Below are 26,462 nucleotides of genomic sequence, written 5' to 3'. Positions count from 1 at the left end.
GCTTTTTCCTTCCCCAAGTTGCCTCTTCCAAATGTGCTGGGACTGCAACTCTCTGAATGTATAGTTAGTACACTTCAAGTTGAAATACAATAGATTGGAGAAGACTGGTCTGTGGCACTATCTGCATAATTGTAAAGATGGATTACTTGTTCTGCTTGTTCATTCCATCAGAGCCTCTTTTTTTAATCTAGAAGCCATTCATAGTGCTTCAGTGGAGCAAACATTATGTTGAAGTTATTTTAACCATAATACTTAACTTTTGTACAATGTGTTCCCTAATTACTCCGCGTGCCTTACCTTATTCTTACTATGACCCTACTATAAAAATGTGGAGTTGTGTTGGCTGATAAGACCATATGTTAATCATCCATCTAAAATGTCTTAGTGAATTAATGAGTGAAAACAGAGAATTCAACCAGCACTTCTTTGTAAATATATGTCTTGCACCTCAAGCATGTACTTTACAAGCAGAAGATTACAGGTTCAAATATTGGTATCTTGCTTGTCTAAAACTCTGGGTAGTCATTCCCATTCAGGATCAATATTATTGGACTAGGTCAGGGGTCTTCAAACTTCGCAAGTTTAAGACTTCTGGACTTAAACTCCCAGAATTCCTCCTCCAATCATGTTAGCTCAGGAATTATGGGAGTTGAAGTCCGCAAGTCTTAAACTTTCCAAGTTTGAAGATCCTTGGACTAGATAAATTACTGTTCTGATTCACTATAATGGCTTAGAAGTATTGGTTCTTTATTTTTTTCAATATAAGGAGGATTGTTCATAAAAGAGCTTCATTCGGGGCATGGAAGTAGTTCTGTTTCAAATTTCAACCAGCATTTGGGTAATACCAATAGAGGAATCAAGGTCAAGGCTTCTGGGACAGATATGTTGTTTTACTGCAGATACTAGAAAACCTAATAATCAAGAAGCAACCAAGCCCTTCATGATATCTTATGTTTATTTACTATGTGAAAATGGGGTTTTGGCTGTCATTCTCAACCTTGGAAGTGGAGGGCATCTGCACCATGTTTTGAAGACTGTCCTACCAGGCCAGCTTCAGCCCTCACTCTAAAACAAGGGTCTTCAAACTTGGTAAGATTAAGACTTGTGGACTTCAACTCCCAGAATTCCTGAGCTAACATGACTGGAGGAGGAATTCTGGGAATTGAAGTCCACAAGTCTTAAAGCTGTCTTAAAGTTTGAAGACCCCTGCTCTAAGATCTGCATGGTTATTGAATACTCTGGATTCTGCATTACTGCAGTCAAATTTCATTTCTAATTCTGTGGCCATTTTAAGAATGATTCATAAAAATTAAAGATTGATAGAACTGTATATGTTTTAAACATGGAGAAAATTGGTATTCTCATTTCTGGCTATTATGTGGATCAAAGGTAATTTTGTACCCATCCCATGTACACAACACAAAATGATACATTAAGTCGCAGCATGCAAGATTTTACTTAGAAGCAATATCTACAGTTTATACGTAGTAAGCATGAGTAGGTTCAGGAATGATTGCTTGATGAGTTAAGGGGCAAAAATACAAGTAGAAAGTGATTCAAGGACCTGCTGCAAATGAAAGTCTTTCATGTTTTTGCCTATTGAATCTCAGATGCTTGATTTATGAACAGGGTGGACAACACATGTCTTCCAGAAGACATGTGACCGTTGAGTTTCCTTTTGGCACTTTCTAGAATGTATGGAGATTGGACCATTGTAACTGATGGCAAACTGCTAATTCGCAAATAAACATTTTCCTCGCTTCTCAAAAGGATTGAATTAAAGTATGTAAGCCTTTAATTAAGCCTAATTAAAAATTAAATCTAAAAAAAGAGACAGACCACTGGTACATCAAAAATGCAACATGCATTTTGCATTCTGTTACAAGAGATGAAAGTTGGAGGTGGAAAAATGGTGTGTTCCCACTCCCTCCTCAGAATCTGCTGACTATGACAAGTGTTTCACATTAGTTCAAATCAAGCAAGAATAGCCAATTTATTCAGTCCTGCAAAGGTCAATTTACATTCATACATACATAACCATCATGCAGTTCCCTTTTCTGAATAAGCAACTTAATCCAAAACACAGAGAAGGAACAATAAATAGTAAGCAAAGAGAATGAAAGGCATGAAATAAGAAAAAGGAAAAGTGGTACACTTAAATCCAATATATAGGAACATTTTCTTATCTTTGTAACTCATCCCATCCTTGATTTCATGCTGTACCTTTAACCATTGCCTTTTATTTTTCACGGTTCTCTCGTTTTGAAGGACCCACCAACTCCCATCCAGCCATGATTCTGTTTCGCCTTCCTCTCGACCCATACATTCTGCCTTCATGTATTTGTTTGTTTTGCAATTCAGTCCTCATTCATTCTTTCTGTGTGGCCAAGCCATATCAACACACTCCTTTCACACTGATCACCCACATTTGTCTACATTCATTCTTCACCCATTCATTCTTCACCCTATCTCTTTTTGTTTAGTCCCACAGCCGTCTTAAGTACCCCATTCCTGCTGCATTCAATTTTTATGCTTCTCCTGGTATTTCCAGCTCTCATGCTCTTATTCCCAGCCAGTTTTGCTTCTACTGACAAACAGGAATTCGTCGCAGCATGCCCGTATATCATCTATTCGCCTCTGCCAGCATTTGACTGTCTTTAAATTTACTCCATCCATTTTCCTACCCATAGTAAACACGCAAGGGGAAAATTTTGCTCAGGTTAAAATGTTAATGGCAATACAAGTAGTCCTTGATTTATCATCACAATTGAGCCCAAAAGTTCTATTAAGTGAAACAGTGGTTAAGTTAATTTGGCTAATGTTATGACCTTTCTTGTTAAGAAAGTTGTTAAGTGTATCACTGCAGTAGTTGAGTTAGTAACATGGTTGCTAAGTGAATCTGGCTTTCCCTTTGACTTTGTCAGAAGTTTGCAAAGGTGATCATGTGACCCCAGGACTTTGCAACAGTCATAAATATGAGTCAGTTGCCTAGCATCTGAAATTTGATGAAGTGCTGCAACAGTTGTATGTGTGAAAAATGGTCATGTTAACCGATAACAGATAATCAGAGTTGGAAGGGACCTTGTTGGTCATCTAGTCCAGTGGTTGCCAACCAGTGGGCCGGGGACTACTGGTGGTCCATGAGAAAATTTTGGTGGTCCACATAGAAATGTCACCCCCAAAGCAATTAATCCAGGTGCGCGGGAACACAAGGCTGCACTGCCCACATGGCCCACAGGAACACAAGGCTCGTGTCGCTTGCATCGTGAACAACACAAGGTAGTGAAGGGAGGGGGGGAAGGGCGGAAGGGAGACTTGCCCCATGCGCGCCTGGACTGCTTCTTTCCACTCTTTCTTCTTCTGCTTTTGGCTGCACACAAGGAAAGCAGCAAAAGTCTTTCTTTCTCTCCCCCAAACTCTGCCAGAAATGAGTCTTTGGGACCCTGCTCCAAGAGGCTGCGCCGACGCAACAAGTCTCCCAAAGACTCATTTCTGGGGGAGAGAAAGAAAGACTTCTCCTGCTTCTGCTGTTTTCATTGCATGAAGCCAAAAGTCTCTCTCTCTCCCCCTCTGAGAACGGAGCTGGAGATGGTATCCTGTGATCCCAAATAAAGAATGATCGATCAGTAGGAAAACGGGGTGGGGGGATTTTCCTGCAGACTTTTGGGGGGATTTTCCATGGTCTCTGGTCTGCAGGATTTAAAATGATGAGTTTGGTGGTCCCTGAGGTCCAAAAGGTTGGCGACCCCTCTACTAGTACAACCCCCCACCCAAGCGGCAAATGGCAGTCCAATCTCTTCTTGAAAGTCTCAAGTTACTTTTTCCAGTGCTATTGTAACTTCAGACAGTCCCTAAATGAACTGTTGTAAATTGAGGACTACCTGTACTATCATACTTAACATATATCAGTGTTTAAAATGCAATTCTACATTATTTTAGTAGGATTTAGGTACCGGTTTAATATGACTAATTTTCAATAAATATTATCATTATAAATATTATCATTATAAATTATAAACAACCTTGTAGTTTAAGATTCTTTCCAGTGTTTTATTTTGTTGTGTTTTGCCAAAGCTTTGTGATATCTCCCTGCTGAGTTGAAGGAGACCTGTCTTTTAAAACTATCCTTCTGGGCCATTCCTTGTATCTTATACTTCAGATAACTTTGTAAAAGATAGCCTCTCTGCCCTTCATTCATTCCTGGTTTCTAGGGTGATGTTTGCTATGTCCACTATATAAGCAGTTCTTCTCAGAATAGACCTGAAATGGCAGTTACTGCCACATATAAACTAGTAAAAAATGCTGCAGTGCCTGCTATGGTTCATTTCCTTTCTTTTATGTTGCATTGTTTATGGAGTAGTTTCTTGCATTGCCCAATCTTTTGTCTGCTAATGTAACGAAAGACCCCCATTGTCATGCACAAGAGGGCAGAGTTAAGGTTGCTGTGGAAACCTTAACTTTGAGTTCCTTGACTGGTGGACACTTTTAAAAAAAGAAAAGAAAAGAAAGAAAATACCCTGAGCAAATTAGGGCTATTGGATTTTTAGCTTTCTTCCCCACTCTTTTAATCTAGTCCTCCCATCCCACTTAATAAGGGAATGAAACATGCAACCTGCAATTGAAAGCAGAAGTAGGACTTCTTGGGCAGGGAAACAAAAGCTGACCCTTTAAATGTATGGCAAAGAGAATCCATTTTGTATTGTCCCATCCTGTCTGTTTGACCAGACCCATTGCTACCTCAGTTTATGATAATTGACAGCGCTATTTCTTGTAAATTGTAGGAGCACAAATATTATGATTAATGATAGCAACGGACATGATGGGGGAATTCAATCTAGGTCTTACTTGTGTCATTATGTCATTGATCCGGCTCTGATTAGGAAAGGCACCAAGCATGAACTACTTATAGAACCTGGTCACAGTTGTCATAGTGAAGGAATGTGATCTAGGCCATAATAAAACAAACCCTGTTTTATTATGAAGGGCTTGGGTGGAAGGACAGCATGACCCAAAGTTGATCTGCATATTTCTCCTTCATATAATTAGGATATTTTCATATTATTCACTTGGGGGTGTGATAATAAGCCAAAAGACACTAGACTAAATTGACACTTCTGATGGTGAAATAAACTGGAGTTACTTATTCCAAACAAAATGCAAGAATACTGATGAAAATTGAACACTGAAATTGGTATCAAAACAATTTAGAGGCCTTAGAACAAATATTTATGAGTTCGGTATTCAAATTCATTTTTGGTAATAGAATCTTATGTTTAGAGGGGTTGTTAGAGGTCATCCAGTCCAGTTGCCAACTCAGTAGATGATCCACTCCAGCATTTCTGACAGACTATCCAGCCTCTACCTGAAGACTTGCAAATGAACTTACCCACCTCATATGGCAGCCCATTGGGCTTACAACTAACATAGTCAAGATATCCTTATTGTCTACATTCTTATTGACAATAAATATCAAGATATGAACTGAAATTAAATATGGTATATTTACTGGCCCAACCAGGTTAGTTGAAGAGATAGTGGGTCCATGTGCACATTGTTTGAAGCTTGTTTAGTGTTAACCTTCCACATATTTTTGTGACATTATGTGTTTTTATTATTCTAGCCTATTTTTTATTATTCTAGCCTATTATTCTAGCTGCTTTCATCATTTTGTTCTCTCCCGCCTCCTTGGCAGGTGCTACTGGCAATGTGAATTATGATTTGGAAAGATAATTGGGAAGGCTGAGACTATTTCTAATGTTGAAATAAGAGTAGAATGACATCTAAAGATTCAGCAAAACCATATAAAGTTAATAGTTATATATTGAAATAAATTTCAGTAAATTAAGCTTTGCTGGCTGAGGAATTCTGGGAGTTGAAGTCCACAAGTCTTAAAGTTGCCAAGGTTGGACACCCCTGGTCTAGATGGTGTTAAGCTGACACAATGTATAAAACAGAGTGCTTAGAAAATCTAACTCTTGTACACAGAGCTACCTTCAAAATGCCTCAAAAGATAATATTAAGGACTATACCTTCCCAGTTTTTTCCCCTTTTTAATTAATAAGGATCACAATAGCTGCAGCAGTAGCAGATCTTGAAAAGAAAAACTGGATTGGTTCTGGTTAATGCTTAGATGAGAGATTACCAGGAAATACCAAAGCTATAAATTGCATTGGGAAATAAAAACAATCATATCCCTTTTTTGCATTTTTGCACCTGTGGCTAGTTCAGTTTTGGTTTAGCATATTCTGGTTGTTGGTCATGGTTTATGGATTATAGAAAATCTAGTAATAGTGGTTAATTCACTAAAAGAAGTTAAGTAACCTGAAATAGCAGGATGAATGAATGTACTGTTCAGACCAAATATGCATAGGACAGAATCCTAGCCATAACATCTGAAGCAAACATACTAAATGTCCAGTGGAATTTATGGCAGGAAGGGAAAAGGGCAGTTAAGAAATATAAAATATAAAGAGTAAAAAATACACATGTTTAGTAATCTGGGAAAGAGAACTAAAAGAATTATATTGAGAAAATGAAATTTGTCATTACTCCAAACTTCAAGGAATGATTGTTGGAAAGGTGTCATTTATTTCTTTGGAAAATTATTTTTGGATTATTTATTTGATTATTTTCTACCATCAAAAGATGCAGATATATGTGCTGCTATGACAGAGATGTAATATTTTACAATAATATTTTATATTGAACATACTATATAGCATATTCAGTAGTAAATCAATGACTATTGATAAGTATAGCATTTAAGATCTTTTTCTTCATTTTACTTTTCCTTATTAGTATATATTTTAATTTGTTTGTGGTTGTCTCTTGTCTATTTGTTTCTTCTAAATTTGAAGTTTGTTAATTGTGTATGCCTACAATAATTATAATTATAATTTTAGATAGATAGATAGATAGATAGATAGATAGATAGATAGATAGATAGATAGATAGATAGATAGATAGAGTGATTGTGCAAGAAAATGATCTTTGGAGTATCTAAAAGATTACTTAATCTTGAGCTTGTGTCCAAGAACAGGAGATTTTGTGATGATTCCTCATATCAGAAGGCAAACTTCTTGTGCATTTAAATTAAATTAAGTTAAATTGCTACTATGCCTTTCTTTCTCCCTCTCCAGTTTACTGAGGAACTTAACATTAGTAACGGATACTCCAGTGAAGACCTACCCAACGCAAGCTTTCATCTGGGAAATATTTGAAAATATCTTTAAGACTGCTTCTGGCATTATTAATTATGCACCCGTGTTTAAATCCTATTTGTATGAAGGGCTGCAGGAGCTCTATGAAGATAATGTGCAGTATGTTGAGATAAGAGTTATCCTGCCACCGGTAATACATTTCTCCTTCTCTTCCCCCTCCCCTGTTTTTCTTCCCCTCTCCCTTTCCTTCTCTTCCTTCCCCTTCCCCCTTTCCCCTTCCCCTTCCCCCCTTCCCCTTTCCCTTCCCCTTCCTCCTCCTCCTTTGATCTTCTTTGAAAACATAGTGCTTGCGTGTCTCTGACAGAATGGACAAAAATATACTTTTTTTCAAACATCATAATCAAAATTCAAAACTACCAGAATGGTAGCCCACTTTCCTTAAGTTGATAAAGACAGAGAGAAATGGATGTTACATGAAATACATTCTACCACCCTTCATGGAGAAGGAAAAATCTTTTTTTATATCATGTATCCTATCAAGTGCTTTTATTTCCAGGTGGCAGTACTCCTTTTGTCCTATACTGGGACTCACTGGACATATATAAGCAGATCTTATTCTGTGGTTTGAATAAGAATAAGAGTTAGCTATATACATCCAATGAGTCCAGATTTACCATGAAATTAGTCGCATACTGCCTCCTGGTGATCTATGTTAGCAAGTCATTACGTATGGTATGTATGGTTTTTCCATAAGAGCTTTTTTCACATGGTTTACATTTTTGTTCTTATTTTGCCCACAGATATATGAGCTGGATGGAAGTCTTCATGATAAATTTTGGTCTGTGGCAGCTGTTGAAGAAGTGACTAAGCAATTTGTAAACAGTCATCCTGATTTTGTGGGTGTAAAACTTATATATACAACCCTCCGGTAAGAAATGTCTAGGTAGCTTTGCAACTGGGGCAGGTCCATACATTTGAATTTAAGTAAGTAATGTTAACAGGAAAGGTGGAAGAGCACAATTATACTGGCACTGGGATTAGATCCCTTTGGAAAAAAAAAATCTATGTGGGTGACTTCAACTTGATGGCACATAATCAATCAATCAAATCATCTTAATTTTTTAAAAATTAAACCATTTTCGGTAATGACTAAAAATCCCAACGTATTCTATCCAATGAGTGTCTAGAGATATGTTTCTTCCTGATGCCCATTAGGACTGTAAATCCATAAATCCAGAATTACAGACCAACACCCACATCATTGTAGCCAGTGGCAAGAGAAATGGGCAACATTATGGGTATCACAGCTTCCCTGTCCTACCATAGCTCTTTTCTGGATGACTTTTAAGGCCTACCAGTCTCCTGCCTTCCTTTCCTCCAACTTACTTCTTATTTCCCTGGAATAGAAACTAGAAACTAGATCAATTGATAGAAAAGAACTAAATGTGATGGAATTTGTGGGCTTGTTGGACAGTGTTAAAGGGAAGGAGTTTGAAAGCTCATGGGCATCGGACTAAGATATAATTGAATCTCACCACCTCTGAAGTTGTGGTGTAGCAAGTTCTGAATCTTCACAAGGATGAATCTAAAATATGTTATAATGAAAGTGAGGAATAACTTGGCTTATTCCGAGCCAATCCTAATTGAGCTTGACATCACAGTGGGCACCACAGTTTTGGCATGTTTCTCCAATTTGGTATCCTCAAAGTTATTTGTGAGATTTATATTCTAACACAGAGCTGTCAAACTTGATTTCACTGAGGGCCACATCACGGTGGTGTTTGACCTTGGGAGGGCTAGGGGGAGCATGGCCAGCTTGACGTCACTTGTGTTGGGGGTGCCTGTGGTGGCCCGAGTGCTCTGCCAGCGAAAACAGGCTCCCAAGGTCCGTTTTCAGCCACAATGGTCTCCTGTAGTCTCTGCCAGCGAAAATGGAGCTTGGGATGCATGTGCCCCCTGGGTCCCGTTTTCAGCTGCATGGCCTCCTGCAGCCTTCTGCCAGCAAAAATGGAGCTGGGGGGATGCATACAGCCCACCCAAGCTCCGTTTTCGCTGGCAGAGGCACCGCGGGCCAGTCCTTTGCTGTTTCCAGGGCGGCCTGGTAGGCCAGATCTAAGATGCGGCCTTTGGGCCTTGAGTTTGACACTCTTGGTCTAACTCAGGGGTGTCCAACCTTTCACCTTCCCTGGGCCACATTAGAAGATGAAAATTTGGTTTGGGCCGCACATAAAATAAAATAACAGTAACGATACCCGATCATCCCAAAAAACCATAGAAAACATAGTTAACATATTAAATTTATTTGGAAATAAAGTTAGTGAGATGTTTTTATTATTTATTATTAATTATTTATTAAAAATTATTTATTATTTATCACGGTTTTTTTATCACAGTTTTTTTATCACAGTTTATTTTCCGGCCAAATTTTGCGGGGGGGAGAAAGCTCGCCTGCCTCACGCCTACCTCTCCTCCTGCAAATAGCCCGGCTGGATGAGGCAGGACTGGAAGGCAGAAGCAGCAGCAGTGGCGGGGCAGAAGCCTTCCCCGCCACTGCTTCTGCCCCGCCGCCGCCACTGCTTCTGCCCCCACCGCCGCTGCTGCTTCTGCCCCCGCCGCTGCTTCTTCCCCGCCACCGCTGCTGCTTCTGCCCCCCCGCCGCTGCCCCGCCGCTTCTGCCCTGCCACCGCTGCTGCTTCTGCCCCGCCACCGCTTCTGCCCCCGCCACCACCACGCCTTCTGCCCCTGCCGCCGCTGCTTCTGCCCCGCCACCGCTTCTGCCCCCACCGCGCCGCTTCTTCCCCTGCCACCGCTGCTGCTTCTGCCCCCGCCGCCGCCTCTGCCGCCGCTTCTTCCCCCGCCACCGCTGCTGCTTCTGCCGCCGCTGCTTCTGCCCCCGCCGCCGCCGCTTCTGCCCCCGCGGCGGGGGCAGAAGCAGCAGCAGTGGCGGGGGCAGAAGCGGCAGCGGTGCCGGCGGCGGCAACAGCAGGAGGTGGCGCTCTGACAGCACCCGCCTTTTTTCTTGCTGCTTGGCCTGGCGCTTGCCTCGCCCCGCCTCGCGCCTGCCTCTCCTCCTCCTTCTCGCTGGTTGTGGCACGATGGTTGGGGTGGGCACTGGGCCGCATTACGAGGCGGCCTGGGCCGCATGCGGCCCCTGGGCCGCGGGTTGGACAAGCCTGGTCTAACTCATGGCAGGGGCTGATGATTGATTGAGAAGGCTGATGTGAGTTAAAGTATTTTGTTCCAAACTTCTAATTACAAGGGGAGCCTGATTAAATATACAGTCACATCTTAGCTCGTAAGGGAGTTTTCTGGCTGAGAAATTCTGGGTGTTGAAGTCTACAAGTCTTAAAATTGCCAGGTTTGGAGACTCCTAAGTTAGACCACTCCTGGGGTGAATGCATTAATATACAAGTATTCCTGCAGATGGAATTATCCATGTGTATTATCCCTGTAAACGTAACTAAATAAATAAAAAGCCTTAGTCTCATGACTTCTTTCTCCCTGTTGTTGGTGAACTGGATAGGTATTTATTCTGTTTTTCAGGCATCATATAAGTTTAGCCAAATATTTGCTCGGCACTTTTAAATCAAAGCAACAGCATTCACAACCATTTTTTTCCTTGATACTTTCTCCTGCTTTTGCCTTTCAGAAAGCAAAGTCTTTCCCAGATCAAAGAAGCCATTCTTACCGCCATAGAACTCAGGACTAAGTTCCCAGATACTGTGGCAGGGTTTGATTTGGTAATTCCTGATATTCCTCATGGGTTTTACGTTTTATTATAGAAGGATTGCAAGGGGATGAATTAATGGGGAGCTAAAGTATTTAAGCTGCATCCCATGACTACCTTAGCCTTGCACTGAAGCCCAGACCAGAAGCTCAACCAGGAAATCAACTTTTTCTTTATTGTTAGATTACATTAACAGACCCTTGCAAGACTGAAAGTATTTCTCCCCTTCTTCCCTTTTACATATAGTCCTTAACTTACAACCACTTGTTTAGTGACCAAAGTTACAATGGCACTGACCATTTTTCACACTTACAACCGTTGCAGCCTCTCTGTGGTCACATGATCAAAAGTCAGGTGCTTGGCAATTGGCATGTATTTATGACAGTTGCGCTATTCCAGGGTCGTGTAATCGCCATTCAGGACCTTCCCAGTTGGCTTCCAACAAGCAATGACAAAACTTATCAATTGCCTTGCTTAGTAACGAAAAAAAATGGGCTCAATTGTAGTATAAATCAAGGACTACCTGTACTCTCTAGAAAACTAGGGAAGGTCCCTAATTTCCAGTGCCATCCCCCTCTTCCATGCTCTGAGACATCTTGAACATGGTGGTTGTCTACTCTGCAGCTTTCCCTCCTGTCTGCCAAGGTCATTCCCACATACTATTACACCTCATTATCTTATAAAGGAAACACCCATATAGTTGAACCTTAGACTTACTCCTGGGGCAGATTATAGATATACAGATAATCCTTGACTTATGACTGGTTGTTTAATGACTGTTCAAAGTTAAAATAGACTCGAAAAAAGTTACAACTTGTCCTCAAAGTCATGACTGCTACACCACCAAATCCACAGTCACGTGATACATTTTTGGATGGTCAGCAACCAACTTGCATTTATGACTGGTGGCAGGAGTTTGTGGTCACATGATCACTTTTTGGTAACTTTTTTGCCATTTTCAGGCAAAAAGTACCCATTGGATAAGCTGGATTTGGAGTTACAACTCTGTGATTCACTTAATCACAGTAGCTCGCTTAAGAAACACCATTAAAAATGGTCTTGAAATTGAGGCCAGGTGTGTGGTAACTTGGCTTACAGTCACAGTGATTTACAAATCAAAATCCTGAGCTCAATTGTAGCCATAATTTCAGGATATCTGTATTGCAATCCTTGTGTACATTGCCTGTGATGATCAGGTGAGAAACTGAACTATAGAATTTCCTTAATTACTCCTTACTGTTGGGTTGGAAACCACTGCCTCACAGTTCATTTCATTTGCAGGCCTTTCCCAAGATAGTATAAAACAAAGCCACTTGACCTCTGCTTTGCCAGTGTGCTAATGCTGGCTGATTAGTATGAAACACAAACTGGGAAACTGGGGACATGGCAGGCAGGCAGGCAGTTGGACCCAGTGAAAGAACAGAAAGAAAAGATGGGCTTTTTGAACTTGCAGTCATCCAGTAGATTGTTATGGGCCATTGCTGTTTGCAGCTGGTGCCATACTAGTCCTTGACTTACAACAGTTCATTTAGTGACTGAAGTTACAACAGCACTGAATAAAGTGACTTATGACTGTTTTTCACACTTATGACTATTGCAACATCCCCATGGTCACATGATTTACATTTGGATGCTTGACAGCTGGTTCCTATTTACGATGGTTGCAGTGTCCCAGGGTCATGTGATCATCTTTTGTGATCTTCAGATAAGCAAAGTCAATGGGGAAGCCAGCTTCCCTTAACCGTGTTACTGTTTTAACAAGTGCAATGATTCACTTAACAAATGTGGCAAGAAATGTTGTAGAATGGGGCAAAACTTACTTAACATATTTCTCACTTAGCAACATAGATTCTGGGCTCAATTGTGGTCATAAGTCGAAGACTATGATTAATAGAGTAGATATGTTTGGGTTTTTTTAAATGACAGTTATTATTGATATATTAATAATGTTGAAGTACTGAATGCTGATCCAGAGCAATGCTCTTTTTCAGGTTGGGTGGGAAGATGGTGGATACTCTCTCTGGGAACTGAGAAAAGCTTTACGTTTGCCAGAAACTAAAGGAATTAAGTTGCCATATTTCTTTCATGCTGGTGAGACAGGTAAGCACCAATACATCACAGTGCACCTTTGAAGTACAATAAATAACTAGGAAATTAATTCTGCAAACTTCTTTGTAATTACCTCTGAGGTCAACCTTTTGAACACAGCAGAAGGCAATTCTAAGTAAATATACTTCAATATATGACAGTGGTTCCCAACCTGTGGTCTGCCGAACCCTGGGGAGACCAAGATGTCATCACAAGGGGTCCATGAAGGCTTGAAGAAATGTTATGATTTAAATCTTGGGAGTCTGTGGCTGTGATCCGTGGCCACAAAAGATATTTAAAAGGGGTCCATGATGAAGAAAAGGTTGAAAATCACTGCTATATGACACTCACTCATCAATGCTGAGATCAGATTACTGTTCCCAGAAAGTCTCGCATACTTTCCTCTCCAAAATACAGAAGGATATAAGAAAGCAAAGATGACAAAGAAGACAAGAGAAGTCTTCTTGGTCCTGTCTTCAAGATAAGCCTAAAGTTTTATCTTGGAAAAATAAAAATGGAGATTGAGGAACATGCTGGATGTTAGGATTAAAAATTAGAACTGATGGCAGAAAATTATAGAGAAAACATGGAGTTAACCCTGGTTGGCAGCCTTACTTAGCAGACTATATATGTGCAAATAGCCCATTTCAGCAATCCTCAATTTTTAACCTTAATGGAGCCTGGAATTTTCAGAGTCAGTCATGATGGCCATAAGTTGAGACTTGACTTGAATTTATGACTTTTTTTGGCAACATTTATTAAGTGAATGCTTAATATTTGGCAACTTGGAGCATGTGACTTTAGTTGAGTTTCCTGAAGAGTCTTGAGCTCCATGGATAAAATCGATATATGATACCATTATTGATTTAGTTTGAGTCCTTGAGATTCTAAAAAAACACACCTTGTGAAAATTCTTCATGCTCCTCTGCAGAGGATGCCAAAAGGCTTTTCCACACTGCATTAGCATTTTTCCTTTCAGAATAAAATTTTGAGAGACTTCTGCCCTGACGGCCATCCTTTTGTAAAGTTATATAATAACTCTTCTTTTTCTATATTACTCAGACTGGGAAGGCACTTCAGTAGACAACAATTTGTTGGATGCTGTGTTATTGAACACCCTCCGGATTGGTCACGGTTTTGCCCTCACCAAGCACTCAGAAGCTAGGAGGTTGGCACTGAAACAGAACATTGCTGTAGAAGTCTGTCCTATTTCTAATCAGGTATTGTTCAAGAAGAAGAGGAGCTTTGCTCTAGAACAGTGGTGGCTAACCTTTTTCGGCTCCTGTGCTGATAATTGCACATGCACTCGCTTGTGCATATTCGCATGCCAGCACCCAGAAGGCAATGCGTGCTGGTCCCCCCACGCCCCTGTGCATGCGTGCACAACCCCCCTCACGTGCCACGTGTCTTTGCGCATTCATGCACGATTCTCCCTTTGGGTGCAGCGCATCCTTGCGCATGCACACGCATGCACACGCATCACCCATGCCCCCTCCTCCACCCCCTGCACATGCGTGCCAGATACCCGACAATGTCAGGCGGCGGCACGTGCGCACATGCGCAGTGGACCTCTTCCAGCCGACCTCTCGCATGCCAGGGGAAATGGCTCTGCGTGCCACTTCCGGCACACGTGGCATAGTTTGCCAACATGGCTCTAGAATCTTCTGGGATAGGAAGAAACGGGGAGATGACTTAATGTATTGTTTCCAATCCTTTTACAGATTTCATAGGCTTCCATAGAAAATAAAAAATACTAGGCTTTATTTGGGAATATTCCTGTCAGCCCAGAAAAAAAAGGAAAGATAAAAGATGGGGACTGAGGAACATTCTAGATGTTAGGATTAAGTTAGATGGGATGACAAGAAATTAGGGGAAATATGGAGTTAAGCCTGGTTGACAACCTTACTTAGCAGACAATCCATGTGCGAATAGCTCGATACAAGCAGTCCTCCATCTTAGGACCTTAATGGAGCCTCGAATTTTGATTGTTAAGTCATGATGGTCAGAAGTCAAGGCACTTGTGTGACCAGACCCAAATTACAATACAATAAGCAATCAAATCATACTAGGAAATAATCAATATAGATCATAAGGATACAAGCGACAAAGTTACAATCATACAGTCACAAGTGGGAGGGGATGGGTGATAAGGAGTGATGAGAAGATTAATAGTAATAATAGTGCAGACTTTGTAAATAGTTGAACAGTGTTGAGGGAATTATTTGTTTAGCAGAGTGATGGCGTTCAGGAAAAAACTGTTCTTGTGTCTAGTTGTTCTGGTGTGCAGTACTACTGGTTGAATAACCTCAACCATTTACAAAAGTATTTTTATTGCTGATAATAAAAATATCCAAATAGCAGCTCTTTTGTGCATAGACAAGCCCTCCTTGTGACAATGATTTTGTGTAGATCTAGATAAGTTCTCAGAATTCTGAATGTTCCCTTGTACCAATGGCCTCACAACCAAATGCAGGTTTCAATAAAATAACTCTTGGCTTATGTGTTTTTCTTCTTCAAGGTCCTGAAGCTAGTATCGGATCTGAGAAACCATCCTGCTGCTTTTCTGTTGTCAGAGGGTCATCAGATAGTGGTTGCCTCTGATGATCCGGCCATCTTTGGAGCAAAGGGATTATCCTATGATTTCTACGAGATGTTTATGGGCATAGGAGGGATGAGTGCTGATCTGAGAACTCTGAAACAGCTGGTCCTAAACTCTTTAAGGTAAGTGCATCAGGGATGAAATTCAACCACCTCACACCACCTTGGGAGACGTGGTAGGTACAATTTGAATCGATTGGCCCCGCCCATACCTGCTCGCCTTCTTCCTTTCAGAGATTGAGTCCCACCAAGCCACACCCTCAAGCCACGCCCACAAGAGCCAGTAGAGAAAAATTTTGAATTTCACCCCTGAAGTGCATGTCTTTTCTATGCTGACATTTATGGACAACGCCACCCCCTGTATGTTCAAACCTATGTCCAAACAGGGCAACAAATAGGGACAACTTTTAGAGCTAGCTGGACTTTTCACATATATCACCACCTTAGTTTATATCAGCATTGAATTTAGAGTCAGCGAAATTTGGATAAGAAGCCCAAATATGAAACTACATCTATCCTGCCATAATAGTTTTTTTTACATTGCTGTCCCAAAACATTTAGGTACTTGGGACAGAACTAGGTGGAGTCTTTTTTACAACTTCACACACTACAAACACTACAAATTATCCCCCCCTTTTTTTTTTTTATTGTGCTTATCACCTTCCGAAAGTGCCAATCCTACTAAAAGTCCTACTAAATTAGTAAGATTTCTTTTTTATTAGTAAGATTTATTTTTTTATTAGATCTGCTAAAGCATAATGGTACATATATTGCCCTTCTCTCTCTCTCTCTCTCTCTCTCTCCTCCTGTTGATACCATCTCCGCTTCTGCTCCTCACTGCTCACTGAATCTCTGAAGCCAATTAAAGACTGGGAATGAATGGAGCATTGCTCCCTGTTCCTCCTAGATTCTATTTACCTAAAAGTTTGTGTGAATCCTCAACATGCCAACCTTTTGTTTTGAAGACAAGGAATTTTTTTTAACCTTTTGGGGCCTCCATCTGGCACTCACCTGTTCAGCAAAAACAATGGACTCAGCAAGGGCATCTAAAAGATCTTAGGTCAATTCCTGAAGCCTGCTGGACGTTAGTCTCAAGCCCAGCATCAGAACATATGTACGTGTCCCAGGATAATGTTGCGGGATCTAATCTGGGTCGGTCACCAGGATGAGAAGTTTAGTCTTCCAAGTTTTTGGACTTCTGCTGCAGCCCATCCTCAGGGAACGTCTTTCTAGCAGACATTAGACTAAGGGTGTCAAACTCATGTCGTCACGGCGGCATCATGTGATGTGTTGGGACTTTTCCCCCCTTTGCTAAACCAGGGGTGGGTGTGGCCAGCACATGATGCATCTGGCCCATGGGCCGGGAATTTGACAGCCCTGCACTAGACACTCTGTTGGAGGAAAGTTCCCTGAGGACTCCAGCATGAGTCCAAAAGCTCAGAAGACTAAACCCTTTGCTCCCAGTGTCTGACCCCGACTGGATCCTGCGCCAGCATCAAAAATCTGATCCGGTCTTATAAACAGCAGTACAAAATGACTTTTTCCTCCTTTTGCTCTGAGGCCATAACAGCTAATATATTAAGAACTTTTGCTGAGTTATAAAAAATATCCAATCTCTTTTGTCAGGGACAAAACACTAGCATTTGTTGTCTCATTATTTATCCCTGTCCTGCTTCTTTATCTTTTCCCCAGTTCTAAAAGTCATCTGACTGCCCATCTCCCCAAAAAAGGTTATGGGTAAATGGATTCTAGCAGATTTGAGGGGAGAAATCTACTTTAAGTGGTACAGTTAAGGACCACTTCAGCTTTCCTTATTCACATGAGTGGGCCGAAAAGAAATGTTGCTGGCATCACCGTTAAGTGCAAATGAGAATTGGGTTTAATATGCTTAATTGGAATGGAAAACATGTCACATTCTGTTTATTCAGTATCTTCTATTTGAATACAAATGTGTTGAGTTTTAAGATTATGACTTTTCTGAGGGGCAAGAAGAGCAAGAGGGAGGACTGCTGCCTACATTTGGTTCTTTAAAAGTATCTTGCTATGTTTGAGTCTTTTTCCTTTGTAGATACAGTAGTATGCAGCCTGATGAGAAGAAAAAGGCCACGGCCATTTGGCAAAAAAAATGGGACTACTTCATAGACAATTCTGCAGCTTCGCTCAAGATGCTGCTGAATAAAAAGCCAGAGTAAAGGTTCTATACAAAATCTTGCTTCTTCCAGGTAACTTGATCAGATCATTGCTCATTTAACAATCCAGCAAAATAATTGAAATCAGAATATACTCCATAAAGATGGAATTCATTGAACTGGGATTGAATAGAAGTGTTCCTTTCCCCTCTAATAGTAGAATGTTCTCTCATTTTTAGTTATATTGGTGAGTCATTCTTTTTTGTATTTATCAGATCAATGTTATTCGTGTGATGTCTGTTTATACTTTATATATATTTTAAATCTTTGTTAAAATAATAATAAATTATGAATACATTAATCATGTAATGGAGGATACATGAATCTTACTCTAATAAATACTTCTATCATATACTGTGCTGAAATTAATTTTCTCCATGCAAGCAATAAAAATTGGATTTTCAGAATGAACTGAGTCATAAACCAATGCTGTTTTCTGGATTTGCATAAGATAAATTTATGCAAAAATTAGGAATTTATAATTTAGGTTAATTAATATGTTATGCAAATCCAGCTTTTATATCTTGGAACAAAACAGGGGACTTTGGTATTATAAACATGTTAAGCCATAATTTGTACAATGATAGTTTATTAAATAGATCACCTTTGATCAGATTAATAGAACATGCTATACAATAATCATGATTTCACCTACCCCAATGCTTAGATTTTGCCAAGAACAGCCAAAAACCATGGTGGCATAGATACAATAAAATCTCTCCAATGTTCTCTAAGATCAAGGTTTTAGTACTAATTCAAATCATGTAATTACAAGTTTTTGCTTTTTTAATTTATTATTACAAAATTACATCTGTGAATCATGCTTCAATCTGACATTTTAATGTGTCAGAATCAGAATACATTTTTATGCGGCTTCCCTGAAAACAGCAATCCAATATGCATCATAGTGATAACTGTGATGTGCAATGATTATTACACATATAATCCCCCTTTCAAAAGATTGTTCATTACAACCAATCACAGTCTAGTATGCAAATAAGCTAGATAGGTCAGGAAAAGGAACAACTATTTCATGTCTTAAAGTAGCATGGAAGACAAAACTGAACTGGATCAAAAGGTAAGTTGGAATCATAGTTTCACTATAGAAAAGGAAGCAGTTGGTATTAAAGGCAAAACAATGGCTGAAAATTTGAACGAGTCAATTAGATAAACCATAGTAAGATACTTTTCAGGATGCTTTTCAAATCTGACCAGCTTTTAGTCCCAACCTCCTTGTTGTTCTATACTCCTAATTTCATTGAACTGTAACTGATGAAAATTGCAGATGTAATAATTTCATATTTTGATTGATGTTACAAAGGTTTTACATTATGTAATAATTCATAATCAATATATGTTCATGTTCTTTAGGACAAGAAATATTGATTATTGTTGCTGCCAGATTTTTCAAAATTTTATCTTAGATAAAGGAAAACCTTTTTTTTTTTTAAAATAAAGCCACTGTTTGATCTAATCAGCCAAACTAAATCTCCCACCTGGAAGCAGAATGTAAGCTTCCTGATTTATAGGTCCCCAGGATCAATTATATCTATGAGGAACCTCCAGCATGCTATTTCGGATATTGAGTCTTCTACTGATTTATACCACGGATGGTAAAAATGAGGCCCCAGAAGAGTTTGCTATTCCTGGAATGGCAAAACTTCTTCAAAAGTTGCCTTCTAGTTGTAATCTTCAAATTGAGAGAAGATAAATACTTGTACAGGTAATCCTCAGTTTATGACCATTAAGTTCAGCAACTGTTCAAAGTTACAGTGATGCTGAATGAAGGGACTAAGACAAGTCCCCAGAAGTTATAGGCATTGCAGTGGCCTCATGATCCAAATTTGGGCCCTTGGCAGCCCACCCTCACAATGCAGTGGTGGTATTCTACCGGTTTGGTCCAGTTCTGCCGAGCCGGTAGTGGTGATAAGCAGTGGAGACCGAACTGGTTCTCTCCAATACTCTACTGTTGGGCCCACCTGCCTGGGCTTCCATACTCACCTTTATCCTCTGCTTTTAAAGCGCAGCTGCTTTGCGCGGTACAGGAGAGTGCTGCGCGGGAGCTGCTGAAGTGACTGGGAGAGTGCAGGCTTGCAGGAGGTGAGTTGGAACGCCTCTGCGCCTGTGCAAAGTGCTGTTTTATGCATGCATGCAAAGTGTGTGCACGTGCATAAAGTGTGCCCACCAAGCCACTCCCATTGAACCAGTGGTAAAACATTTTGAATCCCACCACTGTCACAACGGCGAGGCGCTTCAACTCCCCCTACCCACTTATTTTCCCTGCTCTTTTGCCCTCTTGCACTCCATGGCTCCTATCAACCTAGCTGACCTTCACCATTTCCTTGCTTCATTGCTGACTGAACATGCTGACCTGGCCTTTGAGAGGCCGTTGGTGGTGGCATGAGTCTTTCTTCCCCAGGTGCATAGTGGTTTCCTTATAAGACCTGAGGAAAATGGCCTCACATGGCCAGCAATTGCCTCACCAACAGCCAAGGTGGCCCAATCTTAGCAGCAATGGGAGAAAAGACACCGCAAAGGTCAGTTGGGGTGGTGGTGTGCAAAGCATTAGGGATCTCAAAGTGCAGAGGGCTGGGGTGATTGGGGCTTCCTGTGGGTTCCTGGGGTGACTGCTTGCTTTGTGTTGCTGGTCTAGGGCTGAGCTTGGCTCAGAATAGAATCAGAATAGAACAGAACAGAATAGAATCGAATTCTTTATTGGCCAAGTGTGATTGGACACACAAGGAATTTGTCTTTGTGCATATACTCTCAATGCACATAAAAGAAAAAATACATTCGTCAAGAATCATCAGGTACAACATGAGCTGTCCAGCAACACTTAATAATAGTCATAGGCAATCAAATCATATTAAGAAACAGTCAACAAAAATAGCTGTGAAGGGCTTTGTATGGGGAAGAGCTTTCTGTTATGCTGCAGCTCATGGGCTTGCTGGAGCCCAACAACAGCAACATGTAAGAAGTCCCCCAACAACAATGTGGTAAGTAAGTCCACAGCCACAAGGTTCTGGGGTTGCTTGTCACCCCACAAGGCAGGGTACAAGGGGAGATGTGGGTTGGGGTTGGGGGAAGTTGGAGAGGAGGCAGTCCCCTCCTTACCTTGAGGCTTGGCCATGTGAGGAACCAAGCCTGAAATGGCTTAGAATGGGGTGGGCACTTGCTTAATGACCCATGATTGTTAGCTAATGACAGCAATGGGGAGTGGCACTGTTAGTAAGTGATGCAGTCACATGATATCACACTTTGCAACTGTGTTGTTAGCCACAAATTCTGGCCCCAGTTGTGGTTGTGAGCCAAGGATTCCCTGTACACGTGAGGAGAGAAACGTCACAAACACTTAAGAGTGGGCCCCAATTTGAAAAATAAAGGTGAATCCCACTTTGCATCTGTGTTCTTATAGATAGCCATAAAACAACCATTCCTGCCGCCTCACCCCGTCCCCCTATCTCTCCTCCATCCTGTTTTTGTTAGGGGAATATACTCTGCAGATGTAAAAATAACAGGTGATTGTTTGAAATTACCACCTGACCCAGGAAAATGGTGTGACCTTTAGATTTTGGTAGCAATATTTTGTGTTCTCTCCTAGTCTTGTCTCCCCAAGATGCTTTAGTTTTATGCTTTATTGCTCTTTCTGCCTCTTCAAAATGCTTTATCTCCAATTTTAGAGCCCAGCGGGGCGAATGGTTATATTGTGAAGGGCCCTGTGGTGTTTTGCCAACTATATTGTGTTAACCCACTCTACCGCGAGAGTGGGGATCGCTTGACTGCATATATTCTTGACTATGTTTTCAAAATTGGTACCTTGCCTCACAGGGGCAGCTTATTTCGATAATAAATAAATGCAGTCTCCTTTCTCCAGTATTATAAGTAGGCTGTTCTGGGGCCTGATTCCAGGGTGAATATGATTTGTGTGAGCTCCTTCAGATTAAATCCTTCTGTAGAGAATGATGTCCCTTTGCTGAATGGCTCTGACCTCCATTACGAAGGAAGTCGAACTGCATATTAGCCATGTGAAGAAATGGGAATGAAATCGGTCTGACCCTGAAAAGTACAAAAAGGTCTGTTCCCTGGAACATCAAAGAAATCCTTCCAGAATGGTATTCTGAGATAACCCAAGGAGAGTTATCCCATGCCAATTTCATTTTTTAAATATTGATATGATCCATAGACAGTAAATGCTTGAGGCAGTATGTGCTGAACAGACTGATTTTATAGGAAGGAAATACGCGCCTGGAACTCAAGAATTGATTGATCCAATTAAATTTGCATAGCCTGGAATTATGGAAGTATTGATAAAATATTTCCTTTCCTGCTGCTGCATTTAACATTCCCCCCCCCCCCCAAAAAAAAAGGAGTTGGAAAACACATGGAATAAAAAACAGTAAAAATAAAAATCCATATCATTAAAAAAATAGAATACTGAAAAGGAATCCTAAATTTACTCTGTAAACTATTGTTTCTCAGCTTTGGCAATTTTTAACAGAATTCTGAGAATTAAAGTCCACACATTGCTGTAGACTCCTCCCCCCTCATTTTATAGCATTTAAAACTGGCAGTGCTTCCAATAGGAAATTATTCTGTTGGGTTTCTATAATTTTAAAAACATCACTTAGTTAAACATTTTAATTCAATGTGTGTCAGGCAAGTTACAGAATTACAAGTACCTTGGATTTAAAAGGCAAAATTATAGTGCAAGCATGTATATGCTAAATCCCATTAATTTTAGCAGAGTTTATTATGCAACAGACACACAGAGTGAACCCTGCTGAATTCAGAAGGTTTTTTATCTGAGTAATCAGATACAGAATGGCGCTTCAAAACATTTTATTCATTAAGATGTTCAAAGGACTTTGGATAAGTTCTTACAGCAACTAAATGTGTTAACTTCTTTTGAGCACCTGCTTTGGAAGTACGGTAACATACGTTTATTGTAAAAATGAATATTTATATAACCTTAATTTAATATTAACAAGTGATTTTCTGATTAAGTTGTATTTTCATTTTCCAGAGAAATATCATTAGTTTTCAATAATTTTCTCAGTTGTTCCTATTCAGTATTCACTATTTTATCCTTTATCTCTATACGTGTGTTCCCAAGAGCTGACACCACGTTAATGACACAATCAATTTACTGTAGTTCTTTACATGAAGGAGCAAAGGTTTATTCATGAGACTGGTCCTTACTAGCTTCTAAAAATACTTGGCCAACAGCAGAGTGCTAATTTATATTGTACTGCACTTTGATACCAATATGTTCATGTTTATGGCACAAAAGTGACCTCTTCTGGATGGCCAGAAGAACTTTGGGACTGAATATCTAAATCGCTGTACTTTCCTAAGGTTGGTAATCCCACGTTCAATTTACAACCATTTATTTAACCACCGAAGTTACAATGGCACTGTTCTTGTTCTTAGGGGATTGTCATGGCATGGGACCCAAATTCAGGCACTTGGCAACTGGCATGTATTTATGATAGGTGCAGCATCCTTGGTCATATGATTGTGCCATTGGCAACCTTCCCAGCCAGCATTTTATTTTTACTTATTTATTTTATTTGTCAAATGCTTACAATATAAGGATAAAATAGGTACTAATAATTGGGGACAATAGGACAGGGACGGTAGGCATGATTGTGCGCTTATGCACACCCCTTACATACCTCTTAGGAACAGAGTGAGGTCAACAGAGGTTAGTTTGAAGGTAAAGGAGTGGGGGTTTGAGCAGGTGACAGCAGAATCAGGTAGTGAGTTCCAGACATTGACTACTCTGTTGCTGAAATCGTACTTCCTGCAATCAAGTTTGGAGTGATTTATATTAAGTTTATATCTGTTGTGTGCTCTTGGGTGGTTGTGGTTAAAGCTGAACTATTCATTAATCGGTAACACATTGTAACATATAATTTTATGTACTATGCTTAAGTCCAATCTTAAGCATCCCACAAGCAAAGTCAAAGGGGGCGGGGAAGCTGGATTCGCTTAAAGACTGCATGATTTACTTAACTGGCAAAAAAAGGTAATAAAATCAGGTGCAACTCTAAAAAAACCCCTCCTGGCTCAGCAATGAAAATTCTGTTCCCAATTGTAATCATAAACCGAGGATTACCTATATAAAATAATCAAGACAATAGCTCTGCCTGAATTAATGCAGCAGGATTAACAAGAACAGAAGAAAACACCAAATCCACACTGAACACTGTAAAGAATTATGATCCTAAGAAGTATTTAAATTTGCTGACACTTCAGAATGATTAGGCTTGAATAACCAGCAATATTCCTGCAAGATAGTGCAGATTCAAATGAATCTGATACTTGGCACTTGTTCAGCACAATTCTCCACCATCGTCTGAACTATTCAAGTGAACTTCTAATGGCCACTTTTTGCATCCAAACCAATACATGGATACTTGCAATTTTCCTTTTCTTGTTCAGGACATTTACTGGTTTACTTAATTTACATGGATGTCCCCAGATCCACGTAATGGGACTTTAGCCACCCAAAACTGGATTAAAACGGACCATTTTAAAACGTCCTCAAAACAACACAAGACATTTGAAGTTCATTTTAATCAATCCCATTTATATACTCCAGAGCAAGCTTTGTCAACCTTTTGAGCCGAGGGGAACCCTTAAAATGTTTTTTTTTTCAGGTGTTGGGGAAGCCCTGACACTCCAGCTCAAATATAGGATGGAAGTGACAAAATTATTACATTTCATATGTTGTCCTGTATATATATGTATTAACAATTAAACTAAAAATAAAGAATACAACATTTTCCTTTCTCCTGCCTCCTTCCCCACCTGCTTTGTATATTGATTCTGCTTCTGGCAAGTCCTGAATCTCTGGCATCCACCCCAAGGCAAAACAGCCACTTGGGCTGCTGTGCCTGCAGAAAAGCAGGTCTGATACCTGCAGCTGCTAGTGCCCAGCCCAGACCTCCTGTCCCCCCCCCTGCCCTGAGATGGAGCCCCCTCACCTCACCCCTCCATTTGCAGAAAGGTGGGCAACACCGCAGCAAAGAGAGCCCTAGTTATGAAGTCCCTGGCAGCGTTTCATGCTGTCCTCTGTGCTGTTTCACCATCTGCTACTCTTCCTCCCTTTCCTCCTCCTCCTCTTTTAGCATCCTGGCTTTCTTAGCACCCTTTTAGAAGCCAGGCACAGGCATTGTTAAAGATATGACTTGAGGACTTGTTTCAAACAGCTGGCCAGCAAGAGAGAGCAGAGGAAAAAAAGCTAAGGCAGAAAAACAGCAAATACTTGCGGAGAAGAACTTAGCTGAGCAAAGGTGAATTTCAAGTCAAGAGCTGTCCAAGGTCGAGCTGAAGATTTACGATGTCAAGTCAAGAGGGAGACAAAGTCTTCATTAATTAACATGCAGGCTCCTACATAACTGGATCCCAGGCAAGAGTCACAGAATGCAAAGGCAGGTGCTCAAGTTGCTTACAATAAGGGAAAACTCTTTCCAAGAGGCTTAAATCCCTGCCTGACATGCACAGCTGTTGCCAATCTTCCCTTAAGCTTAGTTAAGGTATCTTGCTTAGTTCAGTACTTAGATGTTTACTTGTGAGTTGCACGCTTCAGTGGAATGCAGAGATCCTAGGAGGAATTACCAGGAAATTGGGGGGAGCGTGAGGGGTGGAGACAAGTGACTGACTGAAACAGCCTGCAGCTGAGTCTGACTCTGAGGATATTATGTCCTCACACCTTTGCTCTTGCTTTGCTCAAGTGAACCAACCCAGTGTTGGAAATGGCAGAGTTTTTGTTCAGTCTCTTTTAAAATAATCATAAAAAATACACATAGTCCTTAATTGAACCCCAAATTTCTGTTGCTAATTTGTTAAATGAGTTTTCTGATCTTTCTTGTGTAGGAAGTTATCACCCACCCCTCTCCTAGAAAATTGAAATATCCTAGGAAATATTAAAAAGGCAGAATATTTCCCTTGAAAAGAGTAGAAACTCATAAACAGAAACTCACTTCAGAAGCAGAAGCTCACCTTTGTTAATGGGTGGGCTATTAAGGCCTGGGGCAGAATATTTTACATAACAAAGGTCTCCAGGTAAAGATATAGCAATTGCCCAAAGCCCTTTTCATTACATCATCATCCAGCAAGGCTCAACCAAGCCTGGAACTCAGGACAGCCTACAGAGTTGCCCCTGCATGGCCCCATGGGAGTCTGACAACCAATCAGAATACGACCTCAAATTCAAATCTCTTTACTGATGTAAAGCTATTCAACACCACAAACAATACTGCTACCCTTCAAAAAGAACTTGACTATGTATCAGAATGGTCAAACAAATGGCAACTTCAAATCTCAACAAATAAATGCTCTGACCTACATATTGGCAAAAAAATAATAATAAAATAAAATACAGCCTGAATACTCAAGACCTTGTTGATGATCCAAACTCTGTCAAGGATCTTGGAGTACTCATCTCAAATTACCTAAGTGCTAGAGCCCACTGTAACTACATAGTCAAAAAGGCATTAAGAGTTGTTAACCTAATCCTGTATAGCTTTTTCTCTGGTAATATTACACTAATAACTAGAGCATAGAAAACATTTGCTAGACCAATACTCGAATACAGCTCATCAGTCTGGAACCCACATTACGTATCTAATATTAACACAGTTGAGAAAATCCAGAAATATTTCACAAGAAGAGTTCTCCACTCCTCTACTCATT

The 26,462-nt window shown here is 40.4% G+C and overlaps 1 protein-coding gene across 8 annotated transcripts in view; it reads left to right on the top strand.

Annotated features, from left to right (window-relative positions):
• Positions 1-18,162, top strand: part of ADA2 (adenosine deaminase 2) — a 54,234-nt gene extending 36,072 nt beyond the window's left edge. For 7 of the 8 annotated variants that reach the window (XM_087935057.1, XM_087935059.1, XM_087935056.1 and 4 more), the window contains 7 exons: positions 7,140-7,350; positions 7,961-8,088; positions 10,810-10,900; positions 12,879-12,987; positions 14,038-14,195; positions 15,494-15,696; positions 17,642-18,162. In XM_087935057.1, the coding sequence (XP_087791183.1) occupies positions 7,140-7,350; positions 7,961-8,088; positions 10,810-10,900; positions 12,879-12,987; positions 14,038-14,195; positions 15,494-15,696; positions 17,642-17,765 (1,024 nt within the window). In that variant the 3' untranslated portion in view covers positions 17,766-18,162. Of the gene's footprint in view, positions 1-7,139; positions 7,351-7,960; positions 8,089-10,809; positions 10,901-12,878; positions 12,988-14,037; positions 14,196-15,493; positions 15,701-17,641 lie in introns of those variants that run through there. The other variant, XM_087935063.1, reaches the window with a different exon arrangement.
• The last annotated feature ends 8,300 nt before the right edge of the window (positions 18,163-26,462 follow it).

This window comes from Pseudonaja textilis, chromosome 5 (genome assembly GCF_049901715.1).
Source record: "Pseudonaja textilis isolate UNSWEBS1 chromosome 5, rPseTex1.2, whole genome shotgun sequence".
In the NCBI taxonomy this organism is placed as follows: domain Eukaryota; kingdom Metazoa; phylum Chordata; class Lepidosauria; order Squamata; family Elapidae; genus Pseudonaja; species Pseudonaja textilis.
This window is presented reverse-complemented; position numbering and strand designations above follow the sequence as displayed.